The sequence below is a fragment of the Homalodisca vitripennis genome, chromosome 3, assembly GCF_021130785.1.
Source record: "Homalodisca vitripennis isolate AUS2020 chromosome 3, UT_GWSS_2.1, whole genome shotgun sequence".
In the NCBI taxonomy this organism is placed as follows: domain Eukaryota; kingdom Metazoa; phylum Arthropoda; class Insecta; order Hemiptera; family Cicadellidae; genus Homalodisca; species Homalodisca vitripennis.
The window spans coordinates 131512132-131535914 of record NC_060209.1 but is presented as its reverse complement, the minus strand read 5'-3'; the positions used below and the strand labels follow the sequence as shown (position 1 = coordinate 131535914).

At 35.2% G+C, this 23783-nt stretch overlaps 1 protein-coding gene across 1 annotated transcript in view; it reads left to right on the top strand.

Annotated features, from left to right (window-relative positions):
- LOC124357509 (DNA topoisomerase 3-beta-1) overlaps positions 1-23783 on the top strand; it is a 64873-nt gene that overhangs the window by 10667 nt on the left and 30423 nt on the right. Inside the window, exons 2-6 of the mRNA XM_046809379.1 lie at positions 4854-4996; positions 11688-11885; positions 18810-18977; positions 20584-20712; positions 22681-22799. Of these exons, the coding sequence (XP_046665335.1) occupies positions 4854-4996; positions 11688-11885; positions 18810-18977; positions 20584-20712; positions 22681-22799 (757 nt within the window). The remainder of the gene's footprint in view (positions 1-4853; positions 4997-11687; positions 11886-18809; positions 18978-20583; positions 20713-22680; positions 22800-23783) is intronic.

The following is a 23783-nucleotide window of genomic DNA, read 5'->3' as shown; positions in this document are numbered from 1 at the left end:
TATCTCTGTGAATCGACATATCGAATTAGCACTGTTGTGCATTCCTTCTTGCTAACATCTTGTGTGGAGTCAAGAATTATAGAATACGTATTAGTTTCAATAACATGAATCCACAATTCTTGAAACAACAATTCTATTCATGAGATGTATTAAATCATAAATGTTTCGGTAAACTTAGAAAATTAGAACCAAGTTTAGTTTTATTTTCTTTTGACTTATCAAGCTTCTCCAAATAAACTCTTGCGTCTGGGTTATACTTAGCAAGCAATCGAAATAAATTTACTAGTTTTCCGTTTAGAGACTCTTTATTTCGAAAAGCCAACATCTCCTCGGTCAGATACCGACAGCAGTCTATAACGACCGATAGAACCTCACGGTGATGACTGAATAATTTATCATTTAGCTCAGTCAAATCAATATCAACTCTTTTTTTGGATATCCATTGCAATCTACCAATTTGAGAAGAAATATGGATTTTTGTTTTTTCATGAAGTTCAATATCTCGATCTCCTCTATGATCCGTCCAACCCCTATAACCTGTGGTACCCCAAATTGTTCTTTCTGATGGCAAAGCAAATATCAAACAATGCAAACAAAATACAGCATCAGAATGTCTACTGTAAACAAGCCACTTCCTATCTTTGGTTGTTCCATTAGGTAAAAAGACTTCTTTTAACTTTTGGGTTGAATTTTCTACCGGATGAGGAAGGAAAATCTATTATACTTAGGTTTTGCGATTCCAGCTTTAGTGCTTCGTTAATTAGTTCAGCAGAGAGTATTTTGTTTGCATAAAATGCTGGATCTGTTGGATCGATTGTAGAGAATTAAAGTTTGGTCAAAGTAATAGGTTCAGGTATCTTCTCTGTGGGTATGTTGTCCTCTATATTTTCTAAAAACTTCGTCTTCTTCTTCTGGTGTTGGACATTGACAGGCTAGTTTCCATGGAGGACGTTGGAAGTTCAATTTTCTTTATCGTGAAACAAGTATTAGAGGCGTATGTTTAGATCCCATCTCCTCTTTGGTGACACTGCAGGCTCAACTTCTTCGTCGTTGCGGTCTTGGACAGCTGATGTTCCAGAATGTGGATTGTCTTCTAGCCCAGGCACCACCAATCTAAATATAGAGAAATGCCTTCACTGTAAACTTTTATATCAATAATCTGCTAGTCAAAATTTAGTAAAATCTATAAACCCCTTTTTTCAAGTACAGATTAATTAGAACTGTTTTTGAGTTTATTATCAATAATATGCCTCATTCTGCTACACTGAACAGGAGATAAACGAAAACACACATAAATCCATATATTTTTAGAGAAACCTCTTTTGCCTCAGGGCACCTCAAAATGGTAATATCATACTAAAGTGGTAAAATATATTATGACAAAATGTTTTTTTTAAAGATAGCAACTCCTTTCTACATACAAAGAGTGTTAATAGTGTTGAAGGGGACAAAGCAAAAGCTGTAAGCTGTAACAATATAAAGTAAAACGATCTTGATATTTTCATTACAAAAACTCTATAGACCAATTAAGTTATAGGCTTATACATTATTAAACTAAATTGTATTTGAATTTTTATTTCATGTAGATGCTTTTGCTTATAACGTATTGGGCCAATATTACTTTTAACAGTTGGCTGATAGTATGTTTGTAAATGTAAAATGGTAATATTTACATATATTTAGCTTGTCACCATTTCAGGCAGGCCTCATCTCTTCAATACAGTATAATAGTTACTTGCATTTTGAAGTTTTTTATCATTTTTTAGTCTTTTTTTTATAAGCTTTGTCATTTTTCTATGGCCTTCAATGCCTTAATTAAGTGTTACTTAGAAAGGTTTTTAATGTTTTGAAAGCTTTAGGAGTGAGTCATTAATAGAGCATAGCCTATATGTGTTTACTCCCTGCTTATAAAATTGAACAAACTAAGATATGGACATTTTGTTACTGTAATATTGCGGTACCTTTCAATAGCCGATGATTGCTCAGAAGTTGATGGTTGAGGTTCGTCGTCCATAGTTACAGTAGAACGTTCTCCCACGACCCATGTAGGGTATCCAAGGTCCATCTTCTTTCTCCTCTGTTTATTTTATATTTTATATCAATATTGTTTATGAACTTATAGAGGTGTTTCTTTTTACAGTGTTCTAGCCACTAGTCATGGCGGTGCACCGTATTGCACATTAATTCCAAACACTTATATTTAAATGCGTTTTTTTAATTTACGAGGCATTATTTAATTCTATAAAACAAAAATTTATAGTTAGCACAGAAATACAGTAGCTACTTAATACTAAACTCGTATAACAAAACGAAACAGAAAACGCACACACGGCATTCAAGTGGTCACTACGTTCGTAAAGACACTAATTATTGTGTTGTGTTGAGGTTATGTTTACACACTACACACTACAATTGAAGACAATGCGTGACTGACTGAGCACTGGGCGGCGCGGGAAGGGATGAGGTGCTTGGACTTCCCCTTGGACAACGACCTTGGCAAGGCAGGGGCGGGGGTTCTGTTGGTCTAAAAATAAAACTACTGCATTCGCCTCGTTTGAATTGCAAAAGTTTTAATTTGCTTTTATTTATTTTTTTTGCCTTTCACGGCTTTAATTTGTTAAAAAACTACTGCAAACTTGTACATTTTTTTACTTTGTAAATAACGTATCCGAAACCCGCTTTTTAAAGTTTCCCCCCCAAAATTTTCATTCCCCCCCAATTTTTGTTTCAATGGCGCAACTTGCGCCATTGCTCCCCCCGTGGGCGGCCCTGGTTCCAAGTATAACTAATAACAAAATTGTACTCTCTATATTAAAAGTATAACTGAGCAGGTCTAGCAAGAGCCGTGACCGGCGCGAGAGGGGAAGTGGAGTAGGGCATAGAGGGGCGAGAGGGAGGGAAGCACTGAGCCGCCTGCCTGGCCTCGCCGAGCGGCGCCGACGTGCTCACAAGCAACCACTATTCACAGATACGACATTCTAACCGCAGTCATAACTACTTATACCTTAATATTAATATTAGTAATTATGGCTTTAAACTATATATGACGAAATAATATTATCTAGCCTATATAAAATCCTAGAACTATTTAAATAAAATTAAAAACATACAGTTATTTAAATCAGGGGTTCTATTCCACTCAAGTCCACGTCATCCATTTCATCATCACTTTCTGGATGGCTGTCATCATTGCCATCTTCTGTGTCGGAATCTTCTCCCAAATTAATTATTATTTGTTCACTAATTTCGTTAATTTCCGGTTCTATTGCGCCAAGTAATCCAATTCCACTTTTTTTACATGGTTCACACGAGAACTCCACTGTTCTCGTGTTATCTGGCTACATATCTCTACTACCAGTTGTTGAACCTCAGCTAATTTAAACGAAACGTTTCGTTTGGCTACACTTTCCTTAAGAAAACTCCATACCATTTCAATAGGATTTAAATCTGGGTGGTATGGTGGTAACCTTAAAACAGAATGGCCGGCTTCTGCCAGAATAGAATCTACTTTAAACATTTTGTACTTTGGTTTATTTTCTTTAATAACTGAGTACAATTCTGGTTTTAACATTTCTTTAGAAAAGTGTATGTTTCGTTCTGATAGCCACTGTATCATGTCTGCCTTTAAAGTTGACGACGTCGGAGCTGGGTTCAACTGCACATTGTGGTAGGGTGCATTATTAATAACAATAACAGAGTTTTGGGGTATGTTAGGAATTAATTGTGTTCGTATCCATTTTTCATAGTTGCTGAAATTCATGTCACCATGATAATCCCCTGTTTTTTTCCCAGAAATGAACGTCAATAGTGCATTATTTACAAAGTCATCTTCGTTACCGGCATGAACAATTATTATTCTCTCGCCCTTACTAATAGGGGTTTTTAAACCTGCCTCGCTCCCATCACTCCAACTCAAGGGTTTTGTGTGTGTAGAATGAACGTAGGTCTCGTCCATATAGATTACTGGCCTACCTTCCGATCGATAATTCTGGATATTTCTCAAATATTTTAAACGTAGTTCCCTTATATCACTTTTTTCAACCAATACTTTCCTGTTATTAACTGATTTCCTCCAGCGAAAGTTTAGCTTGTGTAAAACCTTACCTAATGACCATTTACTCCCTGTAAAATTAATTTTTTCTCTGAGAGCTGGTAATAGAGTTTTTACTGTTGGTCGTTCGCCATTGATTTTGTGGAACTCATTTACAGTTCGCCTGACAACGCACAAATCAAACTCATCTAACTCCGTTTTGTTCTTTACTCTATGTCGTTTTTTATTTGGCGTATAAAACTGGGTTTCAGTCTGAACAACGGTTTTGCTTTCTGCAATAATTCTCTTTACAGACGTCAGTGATACACCCGTGGTTTCCGCTACACGACATTGAATTTTTTTAAATGTATTGCAGCTCCAGTTTCAGCTTCACGTTTCATAAATTTGTACACATTTGCAATGATTTCTCGATTCTGCTATGCAATACTTTTCGTCCACCAATTAGTTTAAGATGCTGCTGAGCTTCCATATTAATATGAGTACAAACATCAATAACACAACCACTATATAACACCTACAACAACGATAGCACGGCCACGTGAACGCTAGATGTCAGCACAACGGAACGACACGACTCCAACGCCTGACAGCAGTGAACTGAGCCGGCTGCTACCCCCACTCCTACATCTGACCTCTAGGCTACTGCGCATCTTTGGCCCACGGCTCTTGCTAGACCTGCTCTGCTATAGTTGGCTGTTAACAATGCAAGGATTGTTACTTAATTATAAACTTTTAGTCACTAATTAGCCTGTGAACTTTATGAGGAGCCTAAATCTACAAATACTTGTATATTTGGTTATAGGAAGTAATGGAGCCTGTTCAGTCCATGAATGGCAGGGCCAGTTCAAGAATGAGCTGATCAACTTCCGAATGACTTCTGTATGTGGTCATGTGATGAATCTGGACTTCATCTCAAAATATAACAACTGGGACAGAGTCGATCCAGTAAGTAGACCTACAGTGTATGTAACATGCCTTTTTTTATGAAATGAATATAAAAATCATCACATTCCTCTTCAGACGTACAATATCCGGAAAAGAAATAATCGACATGATTTAATTATGCAAGACAATTATGTGAGACAATATGACAATTAATATTGTTTCAGGTATGACTATTTAAAATTTTCAAAATGTTATGCAAATTTTTGTTAAATATAGTCATATAGCATGTAATTTGGAATAAAATTCATTTCAGATCAAGAATTAGATAATTTTACAACAAAATGTATATCTTATTACAGGGTAACCACTCGACTGGGAATTTAACAGACAAGGAAAAATTTAGGAATAAGCAGAGAATCTTCTTGTTGAACCGGGACAAATACAAAAACAATTTTTTTATCCCCCAGAACTTGTAAAATCAAGACTTAATTTGCAAGCACCTTGAATCAAGAACTAATTAATCTTGAAAAATTGTATTTTACACAATATGGTTCGTAAAATTGTGAATGAAAATAGACATGTACGCAAGCTCTATTTGACGCCGGTTGATCCACTAGTTTAGTGGAGTTTATCTTGTTTTACTCTTGTGCCATGCAAGCCCCCTTCCTCCAAACACACACGTGCATTTGAAAATTCAAGTTGGCTGACCGATTGTGCCGGATCTTGGTCACTATACAAGTGGTGCGCTCTAAGTGGCAGTGACCGCGATACAAACGGGATTTATGGTTTTAAGTAGTATTCAGTCACCAAAGTGGGGTCCCCGATCAAAGTTGTCCAACTCTTATTCTTAAATGAAAATAGTATTTTAAAAAGACGTGTTAAATATATAGTATAGTCCTAAAATGTACAGTGTTTACCCTAAAAACAGACTTAGAGTTGGGTTTGTTGAATAATATAATATGTTTAACGGTTTGATAAGACGCCCAACCTGATTTTTTGAGTACACCAGAATATCAGTTGGATTTTTATCAGACCCGATGACACCTTTTTAAAAGAAAAAGTGGTATAGCTACAACATGTAACACCGAGAAAGGGGCGTTTGCATCCGACATGATGCACAGCGATGACAGAATAAGCTAAGGCTGAGCAGCAGAAGAAACTTCTAATGTCTAAAATTGGCGGCAGATAAGTGGCATCGTGTGGTAGTGCCCTGCTGCTCACGTCTGTCGTAGCTTGTGTCAAGTGTTCCTCATAAATGTACAATACAAACATTAAACTTTAAAGTTCGATCCAGCGCTCACCACCCACTGCTCACCACTCCTATTGCGTCAGAGGTCTCGGTTTTGTTTATGAGTGATTGCTCCTCACACACACGTTCTAATTGGTCATCAGATTACAAAGGTTAAAGTAAAGAAAATTAGGTTATGTTTTGACATCATGGTCACATCAAAACCTGTACTAAACTGCAGTTACACTGGCCATATAATTGTGCAAGTTTTGTGTCCAACAGTAAAAATCGCTAGTTAAAACGGGGGCAAGAGCTCTCACAAGCAATGCTGCAACTCAGATAGTTGTATGCAAGAACTGGAGAGCAATATTGGCTATACAAATTTTGATTATAAACATCGTCGAGATAGCACTGCCGTGTATGAGCAGACTGTATTGTCTCCCGGAACAACCAGCAATACAACTCTAGCAAGTATTTGTGACAGTTCTGTTGAGTCAAACTGCTTATCTTCTTCACATTATGTGACAGTAGTTGTGCAAATCCTCTCACAAGCCGTCTACAGGCGGAAGATGACCAGCCGACCGAATCAACCATGCACATCAGTTTTCGTTATCAGAGCAGCGTTGGTTGGATGATGGCGGGAAATTCCGTCAGTTCTCCAATCAACTATTTATCTGAATAACTTCCCCACACATGTAAAGATCGGTTGGAAAATTCAAACTATTCAAACCAAATAGTCCAGCATCTATGAGGAGCCTTTTGTCATGTTGTTTCATAACAATAACTGTAATCTAGCGCATACGTTGTGACAAATCACTGCCTTTCATGCATTTATTTACTTGGTAGTTGTGTTGTCGTGATGGAATGATTCTATTCTTGTATTATCTTAAAGACTAACACAAAATATTTAAGAGCCAGTCATTGATAATGTTAATGGTGCTCGTATTCTGGGTGTAACTATAGAAGGTACTGTTTTGTATTGGTGTCTAAGTACTTATTCTACACGAACTTACCGCACTTCAGTAACTTTTGTAGCAGATAACTTTCTGATGCATTCTTCATGTATTGACCATCAGTGGGATATATTTGGAACCATGATACTTTCATGGGACTCTAACCAGGACTATTACCAATGCTGAGAATTTGGAAAAGCATGTGTTATGCATGAATATTGGGCTCTGGAAACATGTGTGGATTATGTGTGAATTTGTGTAATGTCTCTGAAATATTTACTAGGGATTCATCTTTTTTGATGCTCGATACCACAGCTCTTTTCACTTGATTCCAATACCACCAGAAGTGCTTAAATACGCTTGTAAAATCACAATTTCACAATATTACAACTACTGATATAGAAAAGCTGAATCTTGAATCCAAAAATAAGTCTATTTACGGACGACTATTGATCGGCAGTACGCAAATTACTGATTGCTTATACTTTTTTGTACTTTTCATATGAAAAAAATCTAGATAGATAATAAAATTAACAAACGGTTATGTGTTTCGTTTTAGCTATAGTTTTTGTCTTATTATAATGAAAAGTCAACTAAAACCCTTTTAAAAATGTTTTTATTGCCATACACTTGGTTGAATACTGAAAGACGTGTATGGCAATAAAAACATTTTTAAAAGGGTTTTAGTTGACTTTTCATTATAATAATATAAAGATAACCCTATAATGTGGATTTAATAACATAGTTTTTCTTTTCTTACTTTGGCACATTGTCGAGAGTCTGCTATTCGTGGACAACGATCGTAATTTGGTAGAGTATACAAATTACCGATTGGTGAAACATGTTTTTCTAGTTCTTTGTGTATGAAAATTATTTAAAAATGTTAGTCCCAAAATAATGTGATTTTTAATAATATTAAAATAGTGTCCATATTTCTATTTCTATATTTGTCAACACCATCGTGTCTGTTGGTTCTATGCGTGGACGTAAGCTGCTCAGCGGAAAACAAGTGATTGCCACTTTTTAATTTATCTATTTGTCATACTGTGTGTTGTACAAAAATAGATTCTCAACAGATATAAACATACATCCATACTTTTTTATGTAAATAGAATGTATTCTGAAAGCTCATTTTATAAGTTACTATTTTTATTATTGAAAAGGAGAAGGTAGAGATTACAACTTGTAGTTGTAAACTGAATCTCCATACATTTCTTTGGGATAAATTAATTAAATAAAGTTCAGATGAAAGTAATAGTTTATTTATTGATTGTACTAAACCAACCTTGTGTACCTGCATGCAAAATCATTGTCTCGTATCGAAAGTTCGTCCACAATGCTGGACTGCAGTCAGCTCCACACAGTTGCACTGTGTTGGTATTTATTTGTTTTAAATTTTTTCCAAATTGGATATATATTTATTTTCCAAACATCACAGAAAGGAAAGTTATTAGGTATACACAATGTTATGTTGACACATCGAAAAATACAGAGATAAAAACTAAGGAGCTTAAAATAGGTGATAAATCATCACCAAATTTCTAACGTACGAGGTGTGATCAAAAAGTTCCAGGACTTTTTATATACTATGGGAATGCAATGTCCCACAGCGATGCGGTTGGCAGCATTTTATTCCCTGACTCAGCAGTAACACAGCTGTGTTTTCAGATCAATCATAACATCACTGAAAGTAACATTATCACAGTTTGTTTGAGATTAGTTTTATAGAGTTTGGCTATTTTTTCGTTTAATGAAAGTGAATGTGAAAGAAGAGCACTTGTTTGTGTGAAGTTTTGTGTGAAACTGAACAAAACGTTTTCTGAAACCTTTTTGATGTTACAAGAGGCTTTTGGTGAAGAATGTCTAAGCCGATCATGCTGCCATCAGAGGTTCAAGAGGTTTAAAGATGGCCGAACATCCACAGACGACGATGCTCGTTCCGGACGCCCTTCAACGTCAATCAATGATGACAATGTTGCTAAAGTGAACACTCTTGTACGATCAGACCGTCGACTAACAATCCGTGAAATGGCAGAAGACTGTAACATTTCATTTGGGTCATGTCAGGAAATTTTAACTGAAAAACTTCAAATGCGTCGTGTTGCAGCAAAGTTTGTGCCAAAACTGTTGACTGAAGACCAAAAGCAACACCGAATTCATGTTTCTGAGGAACTTCTTCAAAAGGAAAATGACGACGAAAGCTTGTTGGATAATGTCATTACGGGAGACGAGACATGGGTTTTTGGTTACGATGTGGAAACAAAAGCCCAATCATCACAATGGACATTTAAAGGCTCTCCAAGACCCAAGAAAGCACGTCAAGTCGAATCAAATGTGAAGGTCATGCTTACGGTTTTCTTTGACTGTAAAGGTGTCGTCTACTATGAATTCCTTCCACAAGGTCAAACAATTAATCGTTTTGTTTATCTTGAAACCCTCAGAAAATTGCGTAATGCTGTGAGAAGAAAGAGACCTGAGCTGTGACAAAGTGGTGATTGGGTCCTTCACCATGACAATGCTCCTGTTCACTCTGCATTAGTTATCCGTGACATTTGTGTAAAAAACTCAATGACTCATTCCTCAGCCCCCCTACTCACCTGACCTGGCTCCAGCAGAATTTTTTCTCTTCCCGAAGCTCAAGAGACCCCTGAAAGGACAAAGATTTCAAACAGTTGACGAAATTAAAGAAAAAACGACGGAGCTGCTAAACAACTTTACAAAAGAAGAGTTTTCTGGGGCCTTTGGTCAGTGGAAACACCGGTGGGAAAAGTGTGTAGCTTCCCAAGGAGACAAATTCGAATAACCTGTATGTTGTATGAATAAATGTATAAAAATTCAGTCCTGGAACTTTTTGATCACACCTCGTATCACTAGCAATAAAATTTGCTAGACCTCCGCAGCTTCGTGGCATTTCTTGCAAATACAGCTGGTGATGAATACCAGGTGCAAAAATACTTGCAAAAATACCAGATGGTGATAAACCGGAAATTTTTAAAAGAGGTTTTGAATGGCCGTTCTGTAGAAAGTACATCTACCAGATCTTCTGTAAAACCCAAATTTTGTAGAGTTTAAGGTTTACCTTTTTGAAATCAATTAAAATTTTGCAAGAAAATATTTCACTACAATGTTTTTTATTGCAAGAAATTTAATATCACATGCAATGTGACTCATATTTGAAAAGGTTTGAGATTTCATTATAAGACCTCCAGATTTGTCACACGTCTGTAAAAATTACTAACACTATTATAGAAAGATTTTATATATTAGACTAGCTGTTTCTAGCGGCTTCGCACGCTTTTCGTAAGCGTTACCCATGTATGTGCACGATGTAGAGTTTGCTTTGTTGCCACGATCAAGAAAATCTGTATATGTTTATAGCAATAGTACACGTACATGTGTTTTATTATGAAGTGGTCTAACACTCAAGCTTTAAGTTCAACCAGAAATGTATCTTCAAGACAAATATACATCATAACTTAGCGCCTTCAAATAGTGTTTGGCTATTAAATATTCGAAAAACACTACTAATCAAGCACTTTACAATAAAAATGTTTTAAATTTTAAATGTAAACAAATGTTTCTGCCTCTTTGATGAACTTCAGCTGAAAGTATTAACAGCTGTTAAGTATCAGTTCGCTTTGTATTACGTGTTGTAGCGCAGTCTGTCGGATCCAATATAAAACACACCAACATCAACAACAATTTATAATTAAAAAATTAATGAAATAAACTATTAAAATCTCTAAAAGTATGCCTATGTTACTTCCAGGAACATGTAGAATCACTGTACAAAATTTCACGATGTTTCGTGCATTGGTTCCAGAGTTATAACGGAACATACAAACATTCGCATTTATATATATATATATATATATATAGATTTATAGCAATTAATTGTATGTTGTTTCTTTGTTTTAGCTGTAAATGTGTTCCTGTGATTAATTTAGAATGTCTTATCAATCTTCTCACCCTGTATAATAGTAAGTTTAAAAAAACATTATTTCCACCATCCTTGGCCACCACCATTGGATGAATGGTATAAGCAACCTGTTGTTCAAACAAAACAAACTACAATTAATTAAATTTGTTTAATTTCCAAGCAAACAAGCACAAGAGTTTGGGTGATTTTTACTACCACGTTTTTCTAAATCACATTAAATTTTAGAACACAGCGTACACCTCAAAGTAATGTTATAAAAAGAATGAAATCGTAGAGATACAGCTGGATTAATAAACATCTCCTGATTTATAAATAGTGCTAATAGTCTACATAAGCTAGACTAATTCTGGCATTATAATAAATATTATGAAAATGAGATTGTTTTATGGCAACTGAAAATCTTAAAGTTACTTGAAACTCTGAGATCTTAAGAATAAAAAGTAGGCTAACTTGACAATAAACTCATTTTTATGTATACTAAATTAAATGCGATTCAGATGTTAAATATGACTCATACCAGACAAAGCAGCTTTTCAATATATATTATATATAATTCTTTTATTTATTATATTGAAAAACTAATGAAATCATTTTTTTGTGTGATACAAAGTGTCCGTACAAATTTTTCAGGTGGAGCTGTTTTCTTGTCCAACAGAGAAGAAGGAAGCAGCTCCCAAGCTCAAGATGCCTCAGTTTCTGGCTCAGGAAGCTCGTAACTGTGACTACCTGATCTTGTGGCTGGATTGTGATAAGGAGGGAGAGAACATCTGCTTTGAGGTTATAACAGCTGTAGAGATGGCCATGCGCAGATCACCTTATACAGATGATGTAAGTGTTACATATTCTATTCACTAGATCTATAAGTTGATTCAAAATATCTAATTACCTTTTTAAATATGGATATATCCCTGTCTTATTCAAGGAGCAGCCAAGCAGTATAAGTGATGGAATGGTGCGGAAATGGGTTAGGGTCTTTAAAGATGGCCGCACAAACATTCACAATGGGAACGGAGTCGGGACCTTCAGTCATTACCAATGACTTGATTTTCAGAAAGTGGGCTGTAAAGTGAGAGAGAACAGACAATCCATGATTTCGTCCTTATCTAAAGAGTTTCCTGCTGTCTCAAGAAGTGTTCTTCTTTATGAAGTTCGTTATTGTGTTCCATACTAGCTTTAACAGTCGATTTGCCTGGCAAAAACCATGCCTAAAAAACTGAACCAAAACACTGCTGGGGAAGTCCCCCAACCTTGACTGGACAACTCAATGACAATCTGGAACTGATCTCACAATCTGACCAACCCATGAAATCACCACTCCCTAGACAAATTTCTCCAGAGACTCAACATTTACATTTTTTAGAGATGACTCAGCGGAAGAGGAAAAGGTTCAGAATTTTTCTGAAACTCAAACCTAATAACAAAAAGCAAGCCATCTCAGCAAAATATAATAAAAATTGCCCACCAAAACATAAATTGGCTCGCTGGTAAAACAAACAGACTGTCACATTTCCTCGCCAATCACAGACCTGACCTTTTAATACAACAGAACACGGGCTCACACAAGACAACTTAGAAAATACACGGATTGATGGCTATACTCTGATAGGAGGCTTCTGCAGGAAGTTACATAAGAAAGGAGGGGTCGCAGGATATGTAAAAAGAACGAATTAGAAAAGACCATCAAAACTAATAAGAACTAGTAATGAAGAGTCAGAGCTAGTGTGTGAAACAGCTTTTTTCGAGATAAAAATCAACAAAGAAGTAATCCAAGTACTTGGCACTTATAGGCCCCCGACATCAAACATTGAGCAATCAATTGACATTCTAACGGACCAGCTGGAAAGCGCCATGCAAACAACCAAACCAATGGTCATTGTCGGGGATATAAATGTTGACAATCTGGGGAACCGAGCAAACGACAGTAACAACATGAAGCTTAACGAATTTTTAACATCATTTGACCTCAAAAGACTTAGCCTGCCCCCCACCAGACTCACTAAAGACACAGAGACCTCTATTGACTGGATATGCACGAATATCGACCCCCAAGAAGCCATTCAAGCTTCAGTCGTTCTCTCTGGCCTTTCGGACCATACATCCCAACTGGCCACACTACATCTGACAGCAGGAAAATATAGCAGAACTGTAACTGAGAGAAAACGCATTTTTAACAAGAAAACCATGACTCTCATAAAGGATACGCTCAAAACACACGAGTGGAATAGTATATACAATGCGGAAGATGCAAATCAAGCATATACAAATTTCCACCTCATCATACAAACCGTCCTTAAACAGCAGCTGCCCATTCAAAAGTGTAGCAATCACTCGCCGAAAGAAAACAACTTGCTGGGACGATGAATGCACCACCTTAAAAAATTCGTATATAGAAAGCCTTAAACAAGGAACTTTGTACTGGAAAACCTGAAGACAAAGCTGAATCAGCACGGAGAAAAAGGAATATGACATGAAGCTCAAGACGCTAAAAAAACAACAAACATCAGACCACATCTCTCAGGCCGACAATAAATCAAAAGCACTTTTGGCAAATAATAAACAACGAAAGAAAAAACAACAGGCCAAATCTCAGTAAATGGCAAATTGTCACAGACGGGGAAGTACTGCAAGATCCCAAAAAAGTAGCAAACACCTTCAACTCCTTCTTTGCCACAGTCGCAGAAAGGACACTAAAACCAAACAACCTAAACAATGGGCTACTTAATATCTACAATCCACCCAACATGACAAATAGCAACCTAAATCTAAACGACCAGCAACAGAGACTGACGTTATAAAAGCCATAAACTCCCTAAAACCCAAAACATCCTCGGGTATAGACGAGATCTCGGCTAAACTCATCAAAACCTGCAAACATGAACTCACTAAACCCTTGACTGCTCTAATAAATAAATCGCTTCAACAAGGAATATTCCCCACTATGCTAAAAAATAGCCAAGGTCTACCCGAAACATAAAAGTGGATCAATGAATGACTTAATGAAACTACAGACCGATCTCCCTGATATCAACCTTTTCAAAAAATCTACGAGAAAATTGTCTTAGATAGGCTATTATCCTACCTAGAACAAAACAATCTAATGACCAACCAGCAACATGGATTCCTAAAGGGACGGTCAACAACTACTGCTCTAATACAGTTAACGGAGAGTACATCATTGACCAACTCGACAACGGACATGCAGTCACTAGCCTGTTTCTTGACTTCAGTAAGGCATTTCGACTGCCTTAAACCATGACCATCTCCTTAACAAAATGATAGTCCCTAGGGATAAATGGGAAGACGGGAGAATGGTTCCATAGTTACCTAAGTGACAGAAAGCAAATAGTTGAAATTGAGCATGAAGAACAAAAACAAGCGAAAAAAAAATCTATTCTGACATGACAAGCATTTGCCAGAGGAGTACCACAAGGGTCAGTACTGGGGCCGGTACTGTTTCTCCTCCTAACAAACGATCTTCCAGACTACCTAAAGGAATACTGTGAAACAACAATGTATGCAGATGGACACAGTCCTCACCATAGCAAATAAATCCATTTCAAACCCTGAAAAGAACTACTGACACTGCTTTTAGTTACACAAAACAATATTGTCTAAGAAATGACCTTGCCCTTAATGAGAAAAAAAACAATACAGCTAATTTTCACCACAAAAAACAAAGAATTACCTCTACCAATCCTGGAACTGCAGCTCAGGATACAGTCAAATACCTGGGCATTACAATGGATTCAAAGCTCACATGGAAAGCACACATAGAATTACTTTGTAAAAAACTCTCTTCAAGCACTTATGTAATAAGAAGGGTAAAACACACAAGCAATCTGGAAACTGCAAAGATAGCCTAATTATGCACTATTTGAATCTCATCTCAGGTTACGGAATTGTGACCTGGGGCGGAACATCTGCTACCAACCTGCAAAGAATCCTAAAACTTCAAAAAAGGGCAATAAGATGTCTAGCAGGCCTAAACTACCTCGAAAGCTGTCGTGATGCCTTCAAGGAAACTCAAAATCCTGACGGCCCCAGCGCTCTACATGCAAGAGGCAATCATGCATGCTGTTCTCACCAATCAAACCCGACAAAGAGACATACACAACCAAAAATACACGCCATGCTTCAGATTTTTGCTCTGCCGCCTCACCATCTAACACTCTTTACAAGCAAGCCCTTCCTATAAGGGAGCCTTGCTCTACAATTCAACTACCAGTCCACCTCAGAGAAAAACCAGAACGCCACCTCAAGAAACATCTCACAGTCTGGCTCCAGGAGCGACCTTTCTACTCTATTCAAGAATTTTTAAATCCTGTAACTCTCAACTATTAACATTCTTTAACTATCTCATGTATTGACGCATTGTACTGTTCTCTATGAATATGTGAAATAAAGAAAATTGTCTATTGTCTATTGTCTATTGCTGTTCTTCATCTGTTTATTTGATTTTAAAAATTTTAGTAATTGATTATAAACAATATGTTCAGAGATTTTTGAGAAGGAGGGTAGATTCGACACTGGTCTAAAACAAGAAACTTCTTTTGTATAATCTTTTTTAAAGATTGGGATGACTTATGATATTTTTAGTTTTGAGGGAAAATGTCCCAAATAAGGGAAGAATTAATCAGATGTGTTAAAGGTTTCTTGATTAATTTTACTGAACCTTTAATTACTGTCATTGGAATTTCATCTACACCAGCAGAGTACTTAATTTCAAATGAGAGAATGATCTTTTTTACTTCTTTTTCAATTACTGGACTAAAAGAAAATGTCTTATTCATATTGTAATAGAAGTTTTGTTAGATTTGACTCATCTTTTGTGGCTTTATATTTGATACCATCAATCTGTCAACTATAATTTATAAAGAAATCATAAAAAAATTCACAATCTCTTGGATTACTGCTTAGCAACCCTTTTTTGCTCAGTGTTGTTAATTTTCCTTTGTGATTCTTTTAGATTTGAGTTAATTATACTCCAAGTAGTTTTGTCTACTCCAAATGGTCTTGGCTTTATTTGAGGATCTTAAAATGTTGTTACTCATAATATTTTTGTGTGTGTTGGTAATGGTTTGATTTAGTGATCTCCTTTTTTCGTCAATGATTGATTTAAGACATTGTTTTTTTAAGGAGCAAAAAGTTTTTTCTAGTTCTACTAATTCAGTTTTTTATTCCTCAGATCATTTGTTAACCAATTTTGGGTTTTGAAAGGTTTTTCTGTAACTGTTACTTTTGGGAAACTTACATCAAAATAATAGAAAAATGTGTTATGAAATATGTCATATTTGTTTTCTACAGGGGCCTGATAAACTTCCGACCACTCTTCAGCTTTGAGATATTTGAAAAATAATTCATAATTACATTTATCAAACATTCTACATATTTTTTTAATGTAATTTCTATGATTACTGTGAATGTCTATGATCTTAAGATATTGAGCATGTTTATCTGCAATTTTTGTTACTAAACCACCTGCTAATAATTTATTACTTTTGATGTATGTAGTAAAATTATCTATGGCTGACTTTGAATTGGTAGTTACATTTGTAGGAAAATTATTTTATAATCCATACTTTACATTTTTAGAATGTTGCAAAACTTTTGGTAAATATCTTTTTTTATCACATTTATGTTTAGATCTCCTTTAATTATGACATTGATGTACGAGGGTCTTCCAGAAAGTAAAGAACGTTTTGTTATAAGTCAATAAAAACAAAAGATAAGAGCATGAAAATTTATTTATAAATACTTATAAACTTACTCTATTTTTCTACAAAATCGCCGGAACTGTCAAGGCACTTGTTGTAGCGTGGCACCAGTTTTTCTATACCGACGTTATACTGTTCTGCCGCCAAGGAATGAAGCCACGTTTTTACTCCTTCTTTGAGGTCTTCGTCACCCAAAAAGTTTTTTTCCGCCTAAAAACACTTTCAACTTTGGAAACAAGTGATAGTCACTCGGAGCCAGATCTGGACTATACAGAGGGTGTCCGAAGATTTGCCATTTGAAAGAATTGAGTTCTGCTTTGGTTCGTGCACTGCAATGAGGCCGAGCATTGTCGTGGATCAGCACCACTTTCGACGACAGCATTCCACGTCGTTTGTTCTGAATAGCGCGACGAAGCCGATGCAAGGTCTCGATGTAGGCCTCTGAGTTGATTGTTTCGCCTCTCGGCATGAACTCCACATGGATTAGGCCTTTTCGGTCCCAAACAACTGTTGCCATCAATTTCCTGGTGTTCAAATTTGGTTTTTCTTTCCTGTTTTTTGTTGGTGAATTCGAGTGATGCCATTCCATTGACTGGAGCTTTGTTTCCGGGGTTCGATAGGAAACCCAAGTTTCGTCACCCGTTACGATGCGGTCAAGAAACGCATCACCTTCTTCGTCATACTGAGTCAAAAACTCAAGAGCTGCTCCCATCCGTTTAGTCTTGTGGACATCAGTAAGAATCTTAGGAACCAAACGAGCACACATTTTCTGATAACTAAGACGTTCAGTCACTATTTCGTGCAAAAGCGACCTTGAAATTTGTGGAAAAAATTCCACTAGACCACTCAAAGTGAAACGACGGTTTTGTTGAATTTTTCCATCAACTTTCGCTGCCAACTCGTCAGTAACGAGTGACGGCCTTCCACTTTGTTCCTCGTCGTGCACATTAGTTCGACCTTCCTTAAATTGAATGCACCATTTTCTCACTGATGACTCGTTCATCGCATTGTCACCGTAAACTGCCTTAATTTGCCTATAAATTTCAATAGGTCGAACATTCTGTGCATTCAGAAACCGTATCACACTACGCAGTTCACACTTGGCGGGATTTTCAATTAACGCCGCCATTTTAAACTTTCACAGGAGACGCAAACGTGACCTCACGGTACCGCTACTCAGCTCACACTGAGGCAGAAGGTGTGGCTAACGAACAAGCTATCTACCGCGGTGGTGGGGGAACTGCGCCGCCCGTGATGCGCAATCGTTCTTTACTTTTTGGAAGACCCTCGTATTTATTGCAAAGAGTATCAATGAGGGTTTCCAAATTGTTCAGAAAAGAGTTTATATAACAGTAGTCAGGGGACAGATATATACAAACCAAAACAAAAAAATAATTCCCAATTTAAAATTCTGTTACATAACATTCAAATTATTTTTTTGTTACCATTTCCTGCACCTCAGGGATCAAGAAGATTTCACTAGTAATATTTGTCTGGCCCAAAATTACAACCCCACCACCAAGAGCATCTTTACAGGAAAATCTCACTGTATAATTTTCTATGTTGAGATATACTAAGTCTGCTTCGGTCATTTTATGTTCTGATAATGCCAATATATCAGGTTTAATTTTCTCTAAATTTATTTGTAATTGATCTATACGAGATGGTAGGTATTGAATATTATGGTGTAAAATTAAAATATTTTTATCATTTTAAAATCTGATTTTACAATAGACAATATTTTTTATTTTTCTTTATATTGACAGGAATTGAAACAAAAATGTAAGAATGAGTTTTTGTAATGGAAGTTTTTGATTGATTAAAAAGAAGAATTAAAGTGATTCAAGTCTTGATTTATATTTGATTACATGAAAATTACTATTGCACTTTTCTATTTCTGTTCATTATGAATCATAGAATCATTTAATAGTCTAAGTGTCTCACTAGACAAAGTAACAAAATTTAGTAAATAATATAATAGTTCCAGAATTTATTTTTGTGTGCTTAATGACAGAGCATTTAATATTATGTTTTGTAGGTGGTATATCGAGCTCACTTCTCAGCAATCACAGAGAAGGATATCAAGGCAGCCATGGCTAACTTAGGAAAACCGAATGAGAACGAGGCTCGCAGCGTCGATGCAAGGCAAGAGCTGGACTTGAGGATTGGTTGTGCATTCACCAGATATCAGACTAAGTTCTTTCAGGTAATGTTTTAACAGAGTTAATATATATTCAAACAATTTCTAGTTTTATTATGAGATAGCAAAAATTGTAATTAAATAAATATTTGTTATCTTTGTTTGATTAAATAGGACAGGAATACTCAAAGTCCAAAAAGTTTTTAAAGTAGTTGTTTTAAAGTCTTGAGAGTATATAAAGAACATTCATCTTTACAACATTAGAAAGTTGTTTCTCTTCTTCTTCACATAGGGATATTAAAATAAATATACAAATAAGTGGGACAATTCGTGCCCATTGGACAGTTTCTATGAACTCTCATTTAATTTTTCATTTATATTTCTCAATAGTTGACATAATTAATTTTTTTTAATGGTCAAGATCCAAACTCTTTATGTTTTAAGAGTCAAGTGATAGTATGGCAGAATCCTCTATGTTGTCAGGACAGAATACATGTGGAGAATTGGACAACAGAAATTTAAAATCTCTTAGTAGCTTGATAAGGAGGAAGATGGGACTGTAGAAAAGAGGCTTTCTTTATAAATTTGGTAAAAAACAAAGACAGTAAAGGAAACCATTCAAGTGATTATTTTTGGCCTCTAGGCTGATGATAACGAGTATGATGACATAGCAATGGAAAGAGAGCTGAGAATCAGAATGACAATGGATAGCACTGGAATATATGTTAATGTCTTAGAGTTATTATTTATAAGTAAAGAAACAACTTCACTTTTACATCTTTGAACCTATGTGATTGTCCTCTCAACTCGTGGAGGGAGAGGGTGCTATGAGTGTTCTATCTGATGGGTAGAGGTTCTACAACACCACATCGTGTCCCTCAGCTTGCCCTAGCCGCTCCTCTCTGTTTTGGCCATTCAACTCATCAGACTAATATGTGTGGCCCACTGTATTGTACAGTTATAAAATTTAATCCTCACCCAGTGACTGAAGAGTACTGCTATATCTCGGCCAAATAAATTTACTAACTTTATATTTCTCTTTGTAGCATAATATATACTATATTAAACATCGTTTAGAATTGTTTTTTGTCCGAGTATCTGTGTCACCTGTAGCTGCTATAGTGTATCCTATCAATTTACTTGCGCATTTGGTGGAGATAAACCTCAGAATATGGAAACAAATGTGTATTCTGTTGACACTAAAGACCTACTTGAGACTATTTGTGTCTTTATCCTACAAATAAAAATTCTTTTAAAATAAATCAACTTATAGCTTAAATTAGATATTACTTGATTCGTTTAAAAAAAGCAAATAATAAATTTCCTATCAATAAAGTTTCAACCTTGAAGCTAATAAACTTTGTAAATTATTTTAGAATGTAATTTAAATCCAGTTATGTAAAGAGCCAAAGATCAAATAGTAACATTTAAATCCGAGTCAAAGTGACGTACATGGCACCAAGTAGTGATGCGAAACCCAGTTGGCCACTACCTGTGGCCTGCCGACCTGAGAGGACAACTTCCTGTAGTTCCACCTGAATTGAGCATGAGATAAGTATGGGTCACACTTAATGGTCTGTTGAGTGTAGAGGGTTAATATTTACATTGTACTATTTTTAGATTTTTTTTATCATACTCTCAGTTAGATATAGTATTTATGTAATATTTATAGGGTAAATATGGAGATCTGGATGCATCCCTCATTTCCTATGGACCGTGCCAAACTCCAACCCTGGGTTTCTGTGTTCAAAGGCATGATGAAATACAGACATTCAAACCTGAGCTGTACTGGTACATTCAGGTAATAATATAATTTATTTATCTCTAAATTTCTTTTTTCTGGTTCATAGAGTCACATTATTGTTAATGATTTTCAGCCTATAAAATAAAATGTAATATTTGTGATAGCTTTTTAATGGAGATGCACCACTAGTTTCTTAGCAGCAAAATATTTTAGTTTTATAAGGAATTTCACAATCAGCTCAGTTGATTAATTTGGTCATACCATAAATCTGACCTTTTCCAAAATCATCCACATTTTGAGTTAAAGGTTCTAAAAACTAATAGTCTACTTTCAATAATATAAAATCTTACATTTTTATGAAAACTCATTAATTTTTTTGAACAATTCTGTATTAAGACCCAATGAGTTAAAGTCAATTCAAAAAGCACACATCAGCAATTCAAGTCATTTTGATTGGATTGATCATAAATTTAATGTGTCAAAAATTCCACAAAGGCACAATATTTGAAATAAAATGAATAGAGTAGTGTAACTATTATCATTGAAGGAGGAGCTATTCTTAATGAAAAACAAATTGATTCTGTAAAAGAAAAAAACACAATTGATGTTGATATATACACAACATTTTATTGATAAAAGTATTTTATTTAGTTGGTAATTGTATTAAATTGTAAAAATATTTATGCTATTTCAAATTGTTTGCTAGAAACTCCCTGTTATCTTGACAACAGGATTGCAACGAACATTGAATTAATTTTTTTTGTTACCAGTAACAGTAAGCTTGAGTCGTGAAAATTTTCAGCTTTTATTTGAGCCGCAGGATCATGAAGAACAACAGAGTTGTAGTGTGGCCATTATTATATCATTCTTGGAAATCTATCTACAGCAGCTCACCAACAGCAGCTTGTTTCTAAGTTTTATAAAGCTCTAGTGTAATAATTTATATTTAGTACATAAAATAAAATCTTTCAATAATGTTTAATAAACAAAATAAATTGTTCAGTTTGTTTATGTTCATGTATGTTCTGCAGTTATGTAATGTTTTATGTGTGCAATTATTTATCCTTATACAATTAAAATAACTAAATAGTTTTTATTTATTTTTTACTCATTTACCAATAAATTAATTAGTTATTTTAATACATACTGCAAATCCATATTAATAGTTTTTATTTGTATAATTCATTTTCAAAGTTAAAATTATATGAATAAATAATTAGTCCTGAAATAAAACCACAGTAAAGGGTTTTATTAATTTTTTTGCAATGCTTTATTTGTCCAATAAAATTGTAATTTATTATAAGTTATCACAATAAGTAAGGAATTTGATGAATAATGTGAGATTAATTCTTGAAAGTTTGTTCTTAATAATGCCTAATTATGCTTTTAACCATCTCAAAATAAATTATAGTAACGAGGCTAAGCAGATTTAATGATAAGTTTTGAATACATTAAGATAGTAACAAAGTCCGACAGTTAATAATGGTCCAGTTTATAATGGTCCGTCTTTTGTAATTTATTGTATTTCAATAATGTTCTATAAGCAACAGCTACTGGAAAACGTAATTGTAAGTCAGCAACAATTGCTGAAATAACACGTTGCTGCAGCCTGTTATCGGTTGTCAGATTAACGTCGCAATACATTAATGCTAAACAACAATTTCCACCTCTAGATTCTTCAGAATGTTGACTAGACTATTTGATATGGCTTACAAAAAAAAACCCTAACCAATTAAATAAAATCACTGCATTGGATATATTGACAACATAGACAATATATTGTATTTTCCCAAACCATCTAAGTGATATAGCTAATGTTCGCGATAGAATGATAATGTGTGTGCTGTGTGTATTTATATAAGCACTTATGACAGCTTGCGAAAGAGTAAGGGTTTTATCACTAGAATATGGATTTGTCGTGGCACAGTGAATAATAATCAAAGCATAAAATAAGTAAAAAAAAACAATAAAAAGCTTAATACAAATCATATTATTGAAAGTGTTGTACTGATTTCATTTTTACAGGTGAATGTGCAAACAGCTGATGGCCGGGAAGTCACTCTGGACTGGGACCGAGTGCGCTGTTTTGAAAAAGACATCACAACCATGTTTCTGCATCAAGTGCGAGAACATTCCACTGCCTTGTGAGTTCATACGTCTTGCAAATTTTCTAGTTCAATGAAATTAATGTTTAGGTTTTACATAGTAGAGTAGGGTATTAACACCTGGACTGCTGGTGTTTACTGAGTGAGACCAACTAATCTTGTGGCATCTGTCACTTTTATTTTTGTTGGTCGGTAGTCGAGCCAGTAGCTGTGCCGAGCTTTTTTTCTATTTTCGGCTACAGCAGGGCTTGTCGTCTGCTATTGCTGGGTTTCTAATCTTGCTGGTTACAGCTGTAGATATTACTTATCTGTATTTGTTGCTTCAAAGTTGAATCAAGATTAGGATTTTACTTGCTCTTCTCTTGGAAATTTGTGTAAGGACGTCCTGAATAATTTGGAGTGGACAGAGAAACAACTGTTCATCAAAGCTAGTTGCCCTGTTCCCTAAAGGTCCTAGCACGGTACAGTGGTCTTAGTATCGTTTCCTTGCCTTCCAAAAAGGTTTACGTACCTCTTAGATTATTTTTGGGCACAGTAGTTTTCCAAAATCAGTGTTAACCAGCGTTAAATAAAATTTTATACCTCTGCACAATAAGGTTTCTGCCGAAGTCATGTGTTAAATCATATTCATTATTGTAAAATACTATAAATAAACAAATAAATTAGAATTTGAATTAGCTTTTTCAAAAATTTTAAAATTAAATTTTTAGTGCCTTAGATCTCCTAACGAATGATTTTTATCTAATGCCATTATCTACATTGTTAAGATTGTTTAGTTTGTTGGTTTTTTGCATTTAGTAAGTTACATATCAATTTAAAATCAAAAAGCTTAAATGTTCGATGCATAATTTGGTTTCGGAGTAAGTAACATGAATGATTCATAAAACTCAGGTGAGCAATGTGAAGACTAAGAAGGTCAACCAATTTAGGTCTTAACATCATTGAGATTATAAGTAATGTACAAGTAAGTATGTTATATAGATAGTGACATAATTGTTGTGTGAAACTAGGGTGGCCAGCGTA